This window comes from Antennarius striatus, chromosome 17, assembly GCF_040054535.1.
Source record: "Antennarius striatus isolate MH-2024 chromosome 17, ASM4005453v1, whole genome shotgun sequence".
Taxonomy (NCBI): Eukaryota; Metazoa; Chordata; class Actinopteri; order Lophiiformes; family Antennariidae; genus Antennarius; species Antennarius striatus.
Window position 1 is genome coordinate 19578184 of NC_090792.1, and position 17197 is coordinate 19595380.

The 17197-nt window shown below is 46.4% G+C and overlaps 2 protein-coding genes across 2 annotated transcripts; both read left to right on the forward strand.

The window, feature by feature from the left end:
* The first annotated feature begins 895 nt into the window (after window positions 1–895).
* zgc:109986 (uncharacterized protein LOC553566 homolog) lies at window positions 896–4676 on the forward strand. The gene is made up of 8 exons (XM_068339270.1): window positions 896–1045; window positions 1189–1310; window positions 2149–2287; window positions 2382–2503; window positions 2704–2814; window positions 2917–3023; window positions 3100–3190; window positions 3292–4676. Exons 1-8 carry the CDS (start codon window positions 949–951, stop codon window positions 3403–3405), a joined length of 903 nt encoding a protein of 300 aa, XP_068195371.1. The 5' UTR covers window positions 896–948; the 3' UTR covers window positions 3406–4676.
* Window positions 4677–4989: 313 nt separating this feature from the next.
* Window positions 4990–16662, forward strand: baz1a (bromodomain adjacent to zinc finger domain, 1A). The gene is made up of 30 exons (XM_068338689.1): window positions 4990–5086; window positions 5398–5538; window positions 6336–6614; window positions 7505–7672; window positions 7756–7854; window positions 7964–8051; window positions 8279–8401; window positions 8551–8790; window positions 8871–8966; window positions 9060–9198; window positions 9300–9431; window positions 9532–9852; window positions 9942–10107; window positions 10225–10317; window positions 10525–10577; window positions 10918–11027; window positions 11121–11359; window positions 11450–11670; window positions 12026–12156; window positions 12231–12370; window positions 12476–12621; window positions 12715–12783; window positions 12888–12970; window positions 13050–13214; window positions 13327–13538; window positions 13613–13774; window positions 13884–14053; window positions 14152–14360; window positions 14451–14538; window positions 14837–16662. The coding sequence occupies exons 2-30, from the start codon at window positions 5426–5428 to the stop codon at window positions 15010–15012; spliced, it is 4431 nt and encodes a 1476-aa protein (XP_068194790.1). The 5' UTR covers window positions 4990–5086; window positions 5398–5425; the 3' UTR covers window positions 15013–16662.
* The last annotated feature ends 535 nt before the right edge of the window (window positions 16663–17197 follow it).

Genomic DNA, 17197 nt, shown 5'->3' on the forward strand with positions numbered 1-17197 from the left:
GTTCTTCTTCTTCTCTCGTTTCATTGCAGTTGGGAATAAACTAGCGCCACCCTCTGACGGACCTTGTGCTACTACATTTTCTAATAAAGAATAAACTAATTAGTCATCCAATACTTTTGATAAAGGAAGATAGCTGAATACGTAATGTGTCATACAGAAGTAGACCTTTTGTATCTGATTTCCTATGTTTTATAGATTGGGACAATACACAGAAAGAGGAATAACCGATCAATTTACTGATAGTTAATTGCAGCGCTATTATTTAACGTACTTTGTAAGTTTATTCTATTGTCTTTATTTCACAGCATTTCAAAAGCAATTTTACCTTGTAAGTAAGATTATATCTAAACTATAAATTTTATCACAAAATATAAAAACTAACAAGTGTAAGTTGTAATTCTGAAGGTATAAATTATAAATCACATTTTATTACAAAATATAAAAATTAAAATGTGTAAAGTTGTAATTCTGGAGGTATAAAGTTATTAAATAATGCCTGGATGTGTGATGAATGGAATAAAGAGCGATTATTTTACATAAATTGTAAAATAACTTTAGTTACACGCCACGGCCTCCACATTGGTTGAATGAAAAATTATCACTAACTAATTAGTCATTAATTATTATTATCAAACTAAACTCCAGTTTGTCTGGACTCTTTTTACAATTACACACTACTGTACTGTATTTTGTTGAGAAAATGTCAGTGTAACGAAAAAGACAAAGTCAATAAAGGTTTGAAAAAAAACACACACAAGAAAACACTACTGCTTCCTGGGTCTGCCTTCTTAAGGTAGACTACAGGTTTAGTACTGAAGAATGATGCCTACGTGAATTTGAGGTTTTAGGTTCCACCTTAAATAAAAAAGACACGTTTCCGAGCGCCTCTGTCCGGAGCTCCGACTGAACCGAGTTTGAAACACATTTCTGAGCGTTTGTTGTTGGAAGATGAACTTTTCTGAGGCGAAGTCAGAACTGAAGCAGCTCCTGAACAGGGTGAACCCGTCTGAACTCTCCAAGCTGCTGAACTGGATCAGAAACTCAGGTAGAGTCATTATTTAAAAAACAAAACACGAAGTGTGTAGTCGAGTTTCAACTGTGATGATGTCACAGATTTTAATTCATTCAGTGTTTAATTCATTGACGTCATTATTTCATTAATTCATCTCTAATGGTTTTGTTCTGCAGACGAGTTGGACGAACCGCTGTCAGACAACAGGAAGATAATTCTACGAAACATCGCAGACGAACTGAGAGCCAGTCTGCCTGTGGAGGCCATGTTCCCCTCTGAGAGTACTGCATACAGCAAGGTACTGAGGTACTACTGTAGTACTACTGCATACAGCAAGGTACTGAGGTACTACTGTAGTACTACTGCATACAGCAAGGTACTGAGGTACTACTGTAGTACTACTGCATACAGCAAGGTACTGAGGTACTACTGTAGTACTACTGCATACAGCAAGGTACTGAGGTACTACTGTAGTACTACTGCATACAGCAAGGTACTGAGGTACTACTGTAGTACTACTGCATACAGCAAGGTACTGAGGTACTACTGTATTACTACTGCATACAGCAAGGTACTGTAGGACTACTGTAGTACTACTGTATTACTACTGCATACAGCAAGGTACTGTAGGACTACTGTAGGACTACTGTAGTACTACTGCATACAGCAAGGTACTGTACTAATACTGTATTACTACTCCATACATCAAGGTACCATATTACTACTGTAGTTCTACTGTATTACTACTACATATAGCAAGGTACCGTAGTACTACTGTATTACTACTTTATACAGCAAGGTATCTTAGTAATACTGTAGTACTACTGTTTACAGCAAGGTACCGTAGTATAGTGCAGTAATACTGTAGTACTATTGTAGTACTACTGCATACAGCAAGGTACTGTATACTTTAGTATACTGCAGTAATACTGTAGTACTACAGTAGCAGTATTTCTGCCATCCTGCTGACGACGATGATGATGATGATGATGATGATGGTGGTGATGATGGTGATGATGATGGTGATGATGATGATGATGGTGACGATGATGATGATAGTGATGATGATGATAGTGATGATGACGATGATGATGACGATGATGATGATAGTGATGATGACGATGATGATGCTCCAGATGCAGCAGCGTTCTCGTCCCACGGTTCACGTCGACGGCTTCCTGTACGATGAAGATCAGGTGGACGCCCTGTGTGAGGAGGGAACCCTGAGCCGGTCCTACTGTCTCCACTGTGGCTCCCACAGGACCGCACCTCTGGGTCAGAACACGTCTTCATCCTCATCCTCATCCTCATCCTCACTGGTGCCCCGCCAGATCCCGGCCTTCATCTTGTTCTCCTCTTCCTCCCACAGACTTCATCTCTCACTCCTTCTCCATTCCAGAGCTTCAGTTTCTGTTCCAGAACGTTCTTCCAGACCTCACTGGACGGATGCTGGTGGACGTGGGCTCCAGGCTGGGGGCCGTCCTGTACGGGGTCAGTAGAGCCGGGATGAACCCAGCAGAACCCAATAGAACCAGGATAAACCCAGTAGAACCGGGATGAACCGAGTAGAACCCAGTAGAACCACCTGCAACAATTTGTGCATTGTTTCTGATGCTGTTGTGTTTCTGTGTGTGTGTGTGTGTGTGTGTGTGTGTGTGTGTGTGTGTGTGTGTGTGTGTGTGTGTATTTAGGGTTACGTGTTCAGCTCTGCAGCTCAGCTGATTGGTCTGGAGCTCAGTGGAGAGTTCGTCAAACTACAGAACGATGTCCTGCAGAAGTACAGCCTGACAGACAGAATCCAGGTTCAACTGACTCACACAAACCCCCACACACCCCATAACTTTAAATCATAACAAACTCACACCTGACCAACGGTAGGTTCTGATTCCTACAACTTCCTCCAGGTTTTCCACACAGACGTCTGCCTGCAGAAGGTTCTGCTGCAGAACGCCGACGTTCTCGTCATGAACAACGTCTTTGAATTCTTCATGGAACCCTGTGAACAAATAAGGTCAGAACTGAATAAAATATCACTCGTGCTCTGCAGCATCGCTGGATGTCTTCTAATTGGTCCTTCATGTTCTCAGAGCTTGGAGGATCATCATGGAGAATTTCAGGAAGAAAGGTTGTCTGCTGGTCACGGTTCCTAGTCTGCAGGAGACTCTGAACACTCTGGAGGTAACACTCACACACACACACACACACACATACACGCACACACACACACACGACTTTGGATCTTCACCTATGACTAACCACTTCTTGTTCGTGACCACTAGGAGGCGCTGCAGCCGGGCTGGGTGGAGGAACTCCCTGTGGATTATGACGTGTACCTGGGCAGAGACACGGACCCTGAGGCCCTCAGACAGATCCACCTGTACAGGGTCCTCTGATCCGACCCGACGTGGACGGATCTGCTTCCTCAACAGGAACGGGTCTCCAAGTTACGTCGGTTTTATAAAATCTGAGCTCGACTGATCTCAGTTTTATTTAACTACTAAGTAGTTTCAAAGCGGTGGTCGCAAAAATCAGGTTGCACCATTAAACCCGAAGAAACTTCACATATTTATAAATCTTACAGTTCATACAGTTTATCATCAAGGAAATATGTGCTTATGCTAAGCTAACCTGACGTTTAGTCAAATTTCACTAGCTTGAGGTTTTTGAGAACCTCATTTTGTAGTTTGAGTAAGATTTTATTATTATGACTGTTAAATAGTATTTTAGGTCAGATATGTTGACTGTCACGCTTATCACACCCTTTACTCCAAACTGATGAGATGTAAGCATGCAAGCTCGGTGTTAGCGTAAGGCTAATTTGAACCGCTGCTGATGGTGCAGTTTCACTGCAGCTGTGACATCAGGGGTAAACTTCCTGTCATGGTTACGAAACCCGTTTTTATAAAGATGTGTGTGTGAACTGGTTGAAACTGGTTTAACGCGTGTTGATTTGGAATTCATTAAACTGAATCTGGCTCTGGTGAAAACTGATTCGTTACCCGCTGAGTGCTTCATGCCTGCCTGACCTCTCAGCTTCTATGGTACGGTTCAACTGATGTCATCATGATGTCATTTGTTGATTTTATAGACATCTACACTCAGAAAAATATTATATATAATATTATATGTAATATATTATTAGTAATATATTATTATAATTATTTTCGTGACAAATAACTAAAATGTATTATTTCTGTCTCGGGTTATTATTTGTTTACACTGGTATAGTATTTTAATTTCAACCAATTCTCGGTTTTCTGGTGACTCATTTTCTACCGTTACCCACTCTGTCATCACTCATCGTTTCCTTCTGACGTCATCACTCCCCCTCGTCATCGCGGTCCTGCGGCTGTCCCGAGGTTCGTGAAGCTCCGCCTACTCAGTCACTACGTTTGGTGCATTCAAGGACCCAATTTAATTCGGAAACAAAAGATGTTCACTTTCGGTTGATGACTTTCATTTATCCAACGCTTTGAAAGATTAAAGTCTTTGTTTTACGAAACTGGACTGACAACACCAACTGTATAACTTTCATTGTGACCTTTAATGTTGTTAACTGTTTAAACGGGAGATAAAATCTCATACGATAAAAGTTAAAATAAATGACTCAATTACTGATTGATCTACCTGACCACAGCCCAGTGTTCTTTCAATCAAGGTAAATTCTTTTCCTTTCTCCTGTGTGTTTGTGTTGTTTTCATGTTGATTTATGAAACATCCTTTCATCTCTTGCAGGATGGTTTATTAATGGTAGAAAGAATCAATTATTCGAAGTGAAAAAGAAGTGCAAAGATATTTGAATAGAATAATGTGTTCCTGCAGAAAATAAGTTTTCATTAATTAATATTTTTAAAAATATTTTTGATAATAAAAGCCCTGTCGTCACTAAAATTAATCCTAATAATGTACATGAATTAAAGTCTGTTGCGAAAGTTGTGACATTTCCCATCGTGTTGTCGGTCCGTGAAGTGGATGAAAACTTGGTCAACAAGCCGCCAGTGTGAGCCGCTTGCAGACGGGAGACTACTTCTTCAATTTGTGCCGCAGATTCTCTGTCCATCGTAACACAACTCGGTAAAGCCCGTTGGGAATAATTTTCTAGTGTGTTCTAGTTTTAAAGGAGGCGCTGTGCGTGTTCCTATTGTTATGATGTGATATTGTGAGTTTGTCCTGCGTGAACAGCACATTTCCATGTGGGCAGATTAACACGGAGTCTAACAAAAGACCCGCTGCGCTCCTCACTGTTTTTACTCGCTTTTTCACGCAGGATTTTCACTTCAGTCTTCCAGTTTTAATCCCGAGTTGGACTTTATTTTGTTTCGTGAGAGTTTTGTGTACCAGATTGGGCTTTTCTGACTCGGTTTCCCTCCTTTTTTTTTTCAAAGTTCTGCCGGTGGAAGCGGACCTGGAGACATGCCGCTTCTCCACAGAAAAGCCTTCATCCGACAAAAACCTCCAGCGGATTTACAACCGGACGAGGAGGTCTTCTTGTGTAAAATCACCCATGAGATCTTCAGGAGCTACGAGTGAGTATCCCCACCACCACCACCACCCCGGTTTGGCTCGGCTCGGCTCGGCTGTCCCACCTGCGGGTTCCGTTGGTCCAGCTGGAGGAGAAGTTCGTGTGTCGCCCTGACAGTTGCCCGGTTGGCAAACTTCCAGACACTAGAAACAAAAGCAACTTCACCCAGACTGAGAAACTAAATGTTTACTCGCTCGAAAACGAGTAAAACTCTCCGTTCGCATCGAATGAACCCGGTTCGATCCGGTATTATTGGTTTAAAAGTGGACAGGTGTTACGTATCGAGTTAGCTAGCTGGCTAGCCGTGCTCGCGGCTGTTAGCTTCTTTTAGCTAACCGACGCTAAGCTGACAGTTTCCGTTTAGCTCGGCGTGTTTTAGCCGTTAGCCGGGAGGAACGGGCCCGACTCGGTACTTCTTTTTTTTAACCTCCCACCCCCACCGGTAAACCCCCCCCCCCAGGCTGGAGCCGGGTCAGAGGACGCGTTCACCTGCTCAGGACCGGACAGGTGAGGTCCAAACCTCCCCCGGTTTGCTTCTGCCGGAAGAAAAAAACTAAACAAAACTAGGATCTGATCGATAATTCTTCTAAAATAATCGATTGGTTTGTCTCTGAGATATTTAGTAGTCATGGATCTGTTTGACCTGACTGTGTCTTTATTGATCAGGTAGAAAGTGAGAAGTTCCTACAATGTTGTAATGGAGGAATGAGATGATTCCCTGTCTGGAGCAGAAGCCATGTTGATCACTGATGTCTCAATGCGTTGTGTGATGACGTCACTCTCCCCCCCCCCTTTCCTCAGTGAGTTTTTCGAGCGGACCATCCTGTGCAACAGTTTGGTGTGGAGCTGTGCGCTGACCGGGCGAGCGGGCTTGACCTACCTGGAGGCGGTGGAGAGCGAGCGGCGGGCCAAGCAGAGTCTGCAGAGCTTCCCCCCGTCCCTGGTGGTCCCTCTCCTGCACCTGGCCTCCATGAGCCACCGCTGCAGGCTGTCGGAGCTCTGTGAGGACATCTACGTCTTCATCAAAGACCGCTTCTTCCCCGGGGAGACGGTGGACGTGACGGGACGCAACGGAGCCAGGTACCGGGAGGGTACAGGGGAACAGACTCACCTGTGAGCGTCTCTAGAATGCTGCAGGACGTCGGAGCTGTGAGATACAAAACGAGCTCAGTAATCGGTGTGCTTTTGGCATGTCACCATAGCAACAGTAGTGAGTAGTGACATGTTATGCAAGTGGTCATCAGAAGACAAATAAAATTCTCTGTAAAAGTTAATTCAAGCTGCACTGGTCAGGTTAATATAGACTGTTTATTGTGAACGGATAGTCCTCAAAATACAAACACAAGTGGTGCCTAGAGGTTGTTCATGAGTCGTTATTCATTAAATATCTATAATCAATTGAGGTCAATTAAATGTCATAAGTACTAAAGTTCTATTCCCTTAGACTGACCAGAAACAATAACAGGACTTAGAAAACAACACCTAATGAAATCAAGTACATGTTCAGGTCATTTAGAGTTCAGTTGTTCTTGATTATATGTTGGTATTCCAAAAAAATACACGGAAAAATAATAATCAAGTTTACATCGTTTCACTGGACTTCTGGATGTCTGTCCACCACAAATGATGGACTCTACAAAACACTAGAAAACTGTTAAAAGCTCGTAATATCATGTTGCTGTACAATAAATTAAAAAAACCCAAACATGATTACAGTAATTTAATCCTTGAGAAGAATAACACACTTCAAGGAACTCTCCACCAGTTTTTGAAATCATAAACTGTCAGTCACTGTTGATTATGATAATCCACTGTAGCTACTGGAGCATGTAGCATTTAAAGACTTTAAAGACTCTTTGTGCCGTAGCGACTCGGCAGCAGACAGATGCAGATGAAATAAACAACTGTTTGTTCACAAGTTCTGTGTGTGTGTGTGTGTGTGTGTGTTTTTGTGTGTATTCTATTTGTAGACATTCGTGTGTGTGTGAGATCGTGCGGGTTCAGTCTCCTCATTCCTGTGCTAATGGATCGCCTGCTGCTAACGGCTACGCTAAACCAGACAACGATGACACCATCGTCATCAGTGACAGCGACAGCGATGATGAAGCCTTCCAGAGTTTCTTGCCACAGATCAATGGGTCAGTAGGTCAAAGGTCACCTCTGATCTGATTAAATCAAACATCAGATCAGAGAGCTTCAGTGTTTTTTGGTTTGTCTGCAGGAAGAAGAAGCCTCTGAGCCCCTCCATGTTTAAGTACACCGTCAGGATGACTGGGGACAACCGCAGCGAGCTGTTCACAGTCAGAGCCAATGAGATCAGGTGAGGACGTCCTCTGTTCCTGTCCGGGACGCTTCAGCATCCTGATTTCAGCTCAGACAAAGTGAGTTTTGTTCGTTCATCACCGTGTTTTGTCGTTTCCTTCTTCCAGCCGTAGGAAAGCCACCGTGTCCAGAGAGAGGCTGAAGCTCCTGTTCAAGCAGCACTGTGAGCCCAAGAACGGGACCATCGTCATCAAGGTGAAAACACCAACCAATCAAAACACTCACCTGTGCAGTAGAACCTCCAGATGCGAGTTTAATTTGTTCCATGACTCTGATTTTACTCGTGTGTTGAATAAAAATATGGACAACGTGACACCTCGTATCTCCAATAAGTCGTATCTCGAGGTTCTGCCGTACTTCCTGTCTGTACTTCCTGTCTTGTGTCTGTTTGATCACACCCCCCCCCCAACTTTGTTTCTCAGCCTTCTGCAGTGATGAAGTACCAACTGTCTGAACAGAGCTTCTCGCAGTTCTTCCCTGACACACCGCCCCAGTTCCCCTTTAGCTCCTCCCCTAAAGGTGGAGGGCGTGTCTCACTTGGCCAGGTAAGGGTTATGGCTTTCCAATCATTTGAAGTTTTATTTTTGGGATTTTTGCATGTGAGTGTTTAAATTTTAAGAAAACATCTGGATATTATTGATTAGTAAAACTTCCGATCGATAAAGGCTGAGGGGATTCGTGTGTGTGTGTCCAGGTGGGATCGCCGCTGCTCAAGGCGTCAGAAAAGCTAAAGCTCCAGCAGCACAGGGAGGAGATGGCCGCGGCGGCTCAGGACAAAGCCCGGCTGAAGAAGGAGCGGGAGGAGGCGCAGGAGACCAAAAGGAAGGAGAGAGAGGACAAGGAGCGGCTGAAGGAAGAGCACCGGAGGAGGTTTGAGGAGGAGAAACAGAGGAGAAGAGAGGAGAAGGAGCGCAGGAAGCTGGAGAAAGAGAAGGTAAGTCGCACAAAGAGATCATTATCCTGTCTGTAAAATAAAAAAAAATGTGAATAAAGGAGGTTTGATCATATTTTCAGGAACGAGAAAAGCTGAAGGAGGAGAAGAAGAAATATGCCGAACGTCTGAAACTGTGGAACAAACCCAGAGAAGACATGGAGTGTGAAGATCTGAAGGTCAGAGGACACAACACGGCAACACTGGCTCGTCGTCAGTTTGAATTTAAAATTTAAAAATCGTATTTATAACGTGTGTTTTGTTTCTCCCAGGACCTGCCCTGCCCGGTTCCGGTGAGGACCCGCCTCCCAGCCGAGCTGTTCGGAGAAGCTCTGATGGTTCTGGAGTTCCTGCGGGCCTTCGGGGAAGCCTTCGACCTGAAGGACGAGTTCTCAGACGGAGTCTCTCTGGGTCAGGACGCAGCGCCCCTCATTCATCCCTTCTTCTTCAGACACACTTCCTGTCTCTGTGGAGGTTCTGTTGGTTCTATCAGATGTTCTGTTTGTCCACAGAGGTTCTAGAAGAGGCTCTGGTCGGTTCTGACCCTGAAGGTCCTCTGTGTGAGCTGCTGTTTTTCTTCCTGTCGGCCATCTTTCAGGCTCTGGATGAGGAGCAGGAGGACATGGCTAAAGAACAGGCTGAAGGTGGGACACACACACACACACACACACACACACACCGGGCTCAGTCCCAACCCCATCTGATTATTGTTGTGTGTGTATAATGTGTGTGTTTGGTGTGTAGACCTGTCGGAGGCTCTGGACGACGACTCAGACGCCACCCAGTCGGCGCTCAGCGCCGTCGCCTCATTGGCCGCCGCCTGGCCTCAGCTGCATCAGGGCTCCAGCCTGAAGCAGTTGGACCTGGACAGCTGCACGCTGTCTGAGATCCTGCGGCTGCACATCCTGGCGTCCGGCGCCGACTGTTCCCACGGCAACGCCAAGTTCCGCTACCAGAAGCAGGGCGGCTTCACGCTGATGGACGACCCGTGCGTCGAGCTCCGATTGGCCGAGCCGGCGCTGCTGAAGAGGCTGTCGAACACGGCGGTGTACGACCTGACCCCAGGTTGACCTCCCCAGCCCTACCCAACAGCCTCCAGTGATCGGTTTAGATGATTATTGAGTGGTATTGATCATCACTGATCTGTTCCACAGGAGAGAAGCTGCGGATCTTGCAGGCTCTGGTGGGGAAGCTGCTGACGTTGGCGTCCAGCAGAGATCTGATCGAAGACTGCGTGGAGGAGCAGAGAGCCGCCAAACAGGAGCTGAGAGAGATCAGGGCCGAACAACACCGGCGCGAGAGAGAGGAGGCGGCACACAGGTACACACAACGTGTACACAACAAAGGAGCGTACATACAAACCCACGCACACACACACACACGTCTTCACACAACAGCGTTGATCCTGATGTGATCCTGATCCTCCTTTTTCTCCAGAGTTCGTCTTCGTAAGGAGGAGAAGCTGAAGGCTCAGGAGCAGAGGATGAAGGAGAAGGAGGAGAGACTGAAAGAAGGAGTCCAGACACTCATGTAAGAGAAACAACCGACTCGTGATTTTTGTCATTGACTGTAAAAGTCTGTCCCAAGGGAAGCAATCGGAGAGAAACCGTTTGAACAAAAAATTCAAGTGTCTAAAATTGTCAAAATGTCGTCTGTGCTGTTCCAGTGTCACGTCCAGTGTGTGAAACTAATGGAAGTGGGTTAAGTGGATGACTATAATGTTGTTTCTGTCCACAGGGTCACTGTTGAGGGACAAAATTCTGCAGATGAGCAAAACGTAAATAGTAAAGGTACAAAAAACAACAACAAAAAACACAAACAGAACTGTTGTCATCTACAGCAGAACCACAAGATACGAGTTTTTTGAGATGCTAGCCGTTGCTCTGTCCATATTTTTGTTCGACATATGAGCAAAATCTGAGCTGAGACCGGATCTCGTTGTTTACCACGGGTTGGTGTTTTTTTCACAATATAGGAGGTTTGGGACTTTTTAGGTGATTCTTTTTATTTTGAACAAGGAAAATTTGCTGGACTTGCGAGCTCCGTAACGAAACGGATTAAACTCGTACCTCAAGGTTCTACTGTATTTGTCTTTTCTCCTGAGTCATGACTTTGTCTTCTGTCCATTAGTGAAACTCGATGAGAAAGACAAACAGCAGCCTTTGACCTGTGAGCCCAAACCCCCGGCCTCTCCCCCGACCAGTTTGACTCCGGAGGAAAAGGAGAAGGAGCAGGAGAAGGTGAGGATCAGACGATGGACTCCCCATGGGACGGGAACCCATTGGAGTCAAAGTCTGATCCAACCTGTTTGTCTCCCCCCCACCCCCCTGCAGGTCCGGGAGCTGCAGGAGCGGATCCAGAAGGCGGCGGCCTGCACCTGCCTGTTGCCTCTGGGCAGAGACCGCCTGTACCGCCGCTACTGGCTCTTCCCCTCCGCCTCCACTCTGTTCGTGGAAGACGACTGCTTCGGTCTGACGGAGGACATGCTGCAGCCGCGCCCCAAACCCACACAGGACACTGCAGCCCCCATCGAGGACGAGGAGGACGTCAAAGAGGAGCCTGCAGAGGGAAGGTAGGTCAGCGCATCCTGTTCTCGTCCTGTGGATCAAACACGAGGACGTCAGAGAGATTTCTAACCGTGATAATGACCTCTGACCTACAGCGTCGGCTCAAGTCCCGCCCCCCTCCACAGCTGTGGGCCGCCGGTCAAACGCCCCAACCAGTGGTCCTTCTACAGCTCCGTGGAAGAGGTGGACCAGCTGATCGAGGCCCTGAACCCCCGGGGGCACCGGGAGAGCAGCCTGAAGGAGGCGCTGTTGCAGGAGCGGGAGAGGCTGTACGAGCTGCTGCAGACGTCTGACAGGAGCAAGTACAATCACACAGGTAAACAATACACACAGGTAAACAATACACACAGGTAAACAAAACACACAGGTAAACAAAACACACAGGCAAATAAAACACACAGGCAAACAATACACACAGGTAAACAATACACACAGGTAAACAATACACACAGGTAAACAAAACACACAGGTAAATAAAACACAGGTAAATAAAACACAGGTAAATAAAACATACAGGTAAATAAAACACACAGGTAAATAAAACATACAGGTAAATAAAACACACAGGTAAACGATACACACAGGTAAACAAACACACAGGGAAATAAAAACAGGAAAAGAAACTGGTAAACACACAGGTTAACATAAACACACCTGTTCTGTTTGTCCAGATAACCCGGAGTCGTCTCGTTCCGTCCCAGAATGCACTGCTACAGCTGAGACTGTGATGGAAGTCCGACTGAGGGACCTGCTGCTGGACATCGAGGACCGGATCCACCAGGGAACGCTTGGAACCCTAAAGGTACAAACACACACCTGGTGGTGAACGTCACACACAGCAGGTGACGGTCCACTCACCTGTCTGTCTGTCCTCAGGCGATGCACAGACAGGTGTGGCGCTCAGCGCTGGAAGCCGGGAACTACGAGTTGTTGTGTTCTGACGGGAAAGAGAACGCCGTCGCTGAAGTAGAGCCGATGGAGGTGGATTCGTCCGCACACCTGAGAACCAGAGACAGGTACGCACCCAACCCGAGGTCCGGGATCGAGGCCCGATCTAACAAAAGAAAACATGCCTGACACCTGTGCTCGTTGTTGTTTATCATGTATTTGTGTTTGTTCAGACTGCTGGAGCTGCGGTCTGACGGCGGGGCCTCCTGCAGCGGCAACGGGACCCCCCAGGCGGTCAGCAGGGCGGTTCGAGTCCTGGCCGATGCCCTTGCTCACATCGAGCACGGCATCGAGCGGCGCTTCCTCAAACCTCCGCTAGGTGAGCACTTCCTTTTTGTCGGGAGTTGATAAGAGCTTGTCGAGAGGATCTCCGCTCGAACAACCTTTAAACAATCGTCTGTTTCCTGTTCAGGTGAGGAAGACTCAAAGAAGGACCAGAAAACAAAGAAGAAGAAGAGAGAGGAAGACCAGGCCAGTGACGGTAGGACAGTCTTCATCTGAGCAACCTGGTGATGTCATGAGTTTTAAATCAGCACCAAACACCACCTGTCTCACCACCTGTCTGTGTATCTGTCTGTCTGTCAGACGGCAGCGACAGCGGTCGCGTCAGCAAGACGGTGTTGGAGCGATGGAGGGAGTCCCTGCAGTCCTGCTCCAGTCTGTCTCAGGTCAGTCTGCGTTTAGTGAGCACTTCCTGTCTGTCGGTCATTTCCTGTGGGGTTTTAACGCGCCGCTGTTTGTGTCCAGGTGTTTGTCCACCTGTCCAGTCTGGAGCGAAGCATCCGCTGGTCTCGCTCCATCCTCAACGCCCGCTGTCGCATCTGCAGACGCAAAGGAGACGCCGACAACATGCTGCTTTGTGACAGCTGCGACAGGGGACACCATACCCACTGTTTGAGGCCCCGCCTCAAGGTAAACACGAGTCACGTGACCAGGTGGAACCCATGAAACACAGTATAAATCTATGGGAAGGTGATGCAGCATTAGCATCATGCTAACACTCTGATTGTGGTTCTGCTGTCAGTCGGTTCCAGAGGGCGACTGGTTCTGTCCCGACTGTCGACCCAAACAGAGATCCAGCCGCCTCCCGTCCCGCCAGCGCTCGTCTATTGACGAGGAGGAAGACGAGGAAGAGGGCTTGGAAGAGCAGGAAGAGGAGGAGGAGGAGTCAGACGAGGAAGAGGAGGAGTCAGATGAGGAAGAGGAGTCAGAGGAAGAGGAGGTGGTCGTAGCGAGGTGAGAGTGGAAACATTTCAACGTCGGGTTTCCACCTCAGAAAGCAGCTTCTCAACTTCTGTCGTCCTCCCCAGCACCAAGAAGAGCCAGGCCCCGATCCCCAAAGGCAAGAGCCAACAGAGCATGCCCAAACGACAGCAGGCCACACCCAAGAATCAGCAGGCCACGCCCAAGAATCAGCAAGCCACACCCAAAAACAGCAGCGCCTCAGCTGGAAAAAACTCATCAGCTGCCAAGTCAGTATCTGTTGTAGCCGTCTCATCGTCTCATCGCTCTCAGTTGGATTCAGTCAGAATGTTTTTAAAAACAAAGTGTTTCTTTATTACTCGCTCTATCCAATCACAGGTCCTCAGGAAAAAAGACCACGCCCCCCACAGTGAAGGCAAACGCGGCTAAAGCTCCACCCCGCTCCGGGACGCGGGTCAGTGCACGTCTGAGCCAGGAAGTCCTCCCGCTAAACAGCAAAAGCAGGACATCACCCAATCAGAGCCAACCCCGCAAGAGGACGTATGCAGGTGAGTAGCCAATCAGAAAGCAGCAAACAGATTCTGACTTACAGCAGCTGGAACAAACAAGTAAACATTAACCCGCCGACTCTGCTCGCTCCACCCAGAGGTCGCTTCAACCGCCAAACCTTCCAAACCCGTCCTTCCTTCTTCTTCGTCTTGTTCTTCATCTTTGACATCCTCGTCTTCATCCACCCGGCGCTCCTCCGGCAGGAATCAGGGAGTTCACGAGCTGTCGGCCTGCGAGCAGCTGACGGTGGAGCTGGTTCGACACGAGGACAGTTGGCCCTTCATGAAACTAGTCTCCAGGACTCAGGTACACACACACACACACACACACACACACACGCTCAAAGACACACACACACCTGGACTCCCCATAAACAGTTTTTCCACCTGTCTGCAGGTTCCTGACTACTATGACATCATCAAGAAACCGATCGCTCTGAGCACCATCAGAGAGAAAGTCAACAACTGTGAATATCAGACCGCAAGTAAGAGAACACACACACACACACACACACACACACACCTGCTTACAGTCAGCTGGGTTGCTATGTGATCGGCGGAGTCATATCTGTTAAGTTTTACTGACAAATTAGAATATTTCCATATTTTAAAGTTTGAATTTAATCTGGACATGAAGGGATGTTCAGATGTGGGAAATAGATTTTTATTCCAGTGTTTCTCCGTCTCCTTGGATGCAATTGGTTGGAATTCACTCTCACATAGCAAAAATGGCTGATTGGTGTTAACGTCTTCCTGTCTGTCCCTCCCACCCTTTCTCTCCAGGTGACTACATCTCAGACGTGGACCTGATGTTCTCCAACTGTCTTCAGTACAATCCACGTCAAACCAACGAGGCCAAAGCCGGCCACCGCCTGCAGCAGTTCTTCCACTCGGAGCTCATCAGACTCGGCCTGTCGGAGCGCAGCCTGGCCCCGCCCACCAAACGCTCACGACACTGAACCGAGGCCCACCCCTCCGACATCACAACCATCCATTCTGCAACTCAACCCCGGGGTCGCTGAGACGTTTTCTCACCGATGGTGCGACATGGTTTGTCCTGTCTTGACCTCTGACCCTTCCCCCACCCCCCCAGGAAGGTGTCGCTAGCAAAACATGTCATCAGCAGACGGATGGGGTTAAAAAGCTGGTAGGAGGGGTCAAAGGTCATGAAAGAGGACCAATTCTGTTCACATTGATAAAACACAGCTCTGATTGGAGCTCCTCAGTCCTGTCCCCATCGATCACCCAATCAGGAGCTTTATTCTCGATCTGAAATGGTTTATGCTCCTTTTTCCGTCGACATGCTGACGTTCAGGGCATTTCTTTCCTGTGTTTGTGGACAAGTGGTGGACACGTAGCATTCCTGTGGTGCTGTAGAGAGAGTAGAGACTAGAGCACCAGCCTTTTCCAGCTCCTGTTTGGGTTCTTTTTGTTATGATTTTGATTTTTCATCCAGAAAAGCAAAAAAAAAAAACCACTAAAGAAACTTTGCACTGATGATTCTCAAAAATTCCGATCAGGTCGTTTGTGTTTGCTCAGGGACAGAAATTCAAATGTTGTCACAGAAGCGAGCGTCACTGTCTCAGGCTCGACTCAACGGAAACGTGGACGTTTGTAAAAATCATTCAGCAAATAGAAGAACTCTGATGTGACACAAGATGCCTGATGGAAAATCAGTTCACATTTTCATGTTTGACAACACATTTACTGCCTGAATGAAAATTCAAATTTGACAAAAAAAACAACAAAAAACCGAAGTCTTCCTATGCAGAACACGGTTGTAACAGGATAATTTAAAGTTGACTAAATGGACTAAACCCTGGCGTCCTCCAGGAAATGGAATTCACTCAGGTGTCACTCGTGACCAAAGCTTCTGCTCAGGTCAGCGGACCTCCTGAAGATCTTCTACCTCCGGATCTCACGTTGTGAATGAGGTTAGCGCTGAAATCCACCCAGCAGACAAACGACGCCCTTAAGTAACCTCACGTCCTGATGAAACCAGCCCTGATCCGAAAAGGATTCCACACCCACATAGGAAGTTCTTTACCTGGCTGATAGGTGAATCTTAAAGCGGCAGCTGTTGTCTTTGTGTCGGCAAAACATTTGTGTGAATTTCATGTTTTAAGTCAACGTCAGGTTGTGTTTGGCTTCGATTAGCATGAACACTGGAAGAAAGGAGCAGCTAGCCTACCACTCAATATTCCAGCTATGCTCCAAACCCCCCAACCCCCACCAGACAAGATAACAATATTAATGACTCATAAATTAACAAAGTCTGTTAGTTAAAAAAAAAACCCAGCTACCAAGGCCTCTGAATCTGTAGTTTTTGCATTTTGACTACTGCATTGTTTTCTTGCTTTAGGTTGTTTGAAACGTTCTGTGATGTTAGTACGACTGAAGCTCACTCAGTGTGTGTGCGTGTGTGTGTTTTTGTGTGTTGGTGGATGGAGTTCAGTTTGACAGCTGCTGCAGATTCTTCTGTTGCATATTTATTTAGATCCATTCCCTAAGTTGTCTTTATTTATGACTGATAGACACCTTCTGCCTCCTGATACCCTCTGACCTGTTTACTGTTCTAATGTAAAAATAAATGAACTTTTTTTAAGGAACTGCTGCCTGTTTGCTCACACATTACACGACAAGTAAAAAAAAAGGACCATGATGAGTTGACCCATGCTGATTCAATGCTAAATTAAATAAAAAATTTAAAAAACTTTATTTGACCCCAAGGGGCAATTGAAATTCCAAAGCATCAGTATTGGTGCAAAGGAAAAGTTATCGCTACTCTACTGTACATGCTGGCTAGGAGTAGCTGCTAGCTACACCAGTTAAAAGACACTCTTTTAACTTAATATTTAAACTGAATCACAGCAAAACAAATATATACTGAAGTTAATACTTCATATTAAAGTTGTGAATGCATGAGACTAGAACACTTCCGGTTAAACTCAGATTTGATTCTCAAGCTATTTGAAATCAGGTTAATTTAAATCAATAATTTATTTAAAAACTAGTTGGTATTATGTTTGTGCTTTTACAAATTAAAGTCCTTCAATTTAACTTCTACTTACAATTATAAAATATGACTAGTAGTAGTTCCGAAGTTCCTTCTCCGATCGCCGGGTCAACCTGCCAATCATCGCA

Excerpts from the sequence above, each read along its gene's own strand:
- baz1a (XM_068338689.1), top strand. The coding sequence starts at position 5,426 with ATGCCGCTTCTCCACAGAAAAGCCTTCATCCGACAAAAACCTCCAGCG. Across the intron at positions 7,855-7,963 it reads GTCAGAGCCAATGAGATCAG|CCGTAGGAAAGCCACCGTGT; the intron begins GTGAGGACGTCC and ends TCCTTCTTCCAG. Across the intron at positions 12,622-12,714 it reads CTTCCTCAAACCTCCGCTAG|GTGAGGAAGACTCAAAGAAG; the intron begins GTGAGCACTTCC and ends TTTCCTGTTCAG.
- zgc:109986 (XM_068339270.1), top strand. The coding sequence starts at position 949 with ATGAACTTTTCTGAGGCGAAGTCAGAACTGAAGCAGCTCCTGAACAGG. Across the intron at positions 2,504-2,703 it reads TGGGGGCCGTCCTGTACGGG|GGTTACGTGTTCAGCTCTGC; the intron begins GTCAGTAGAGCC and ends GTGTGTATTTAG. Across the intron at positions 2,815-2,916 it reads GCCTGACAGACAGAATCCAG|GTTTTCCACACAGACGTCTG; the intron begins GTTCAACTGACT and ends AACTTCCTCCAG.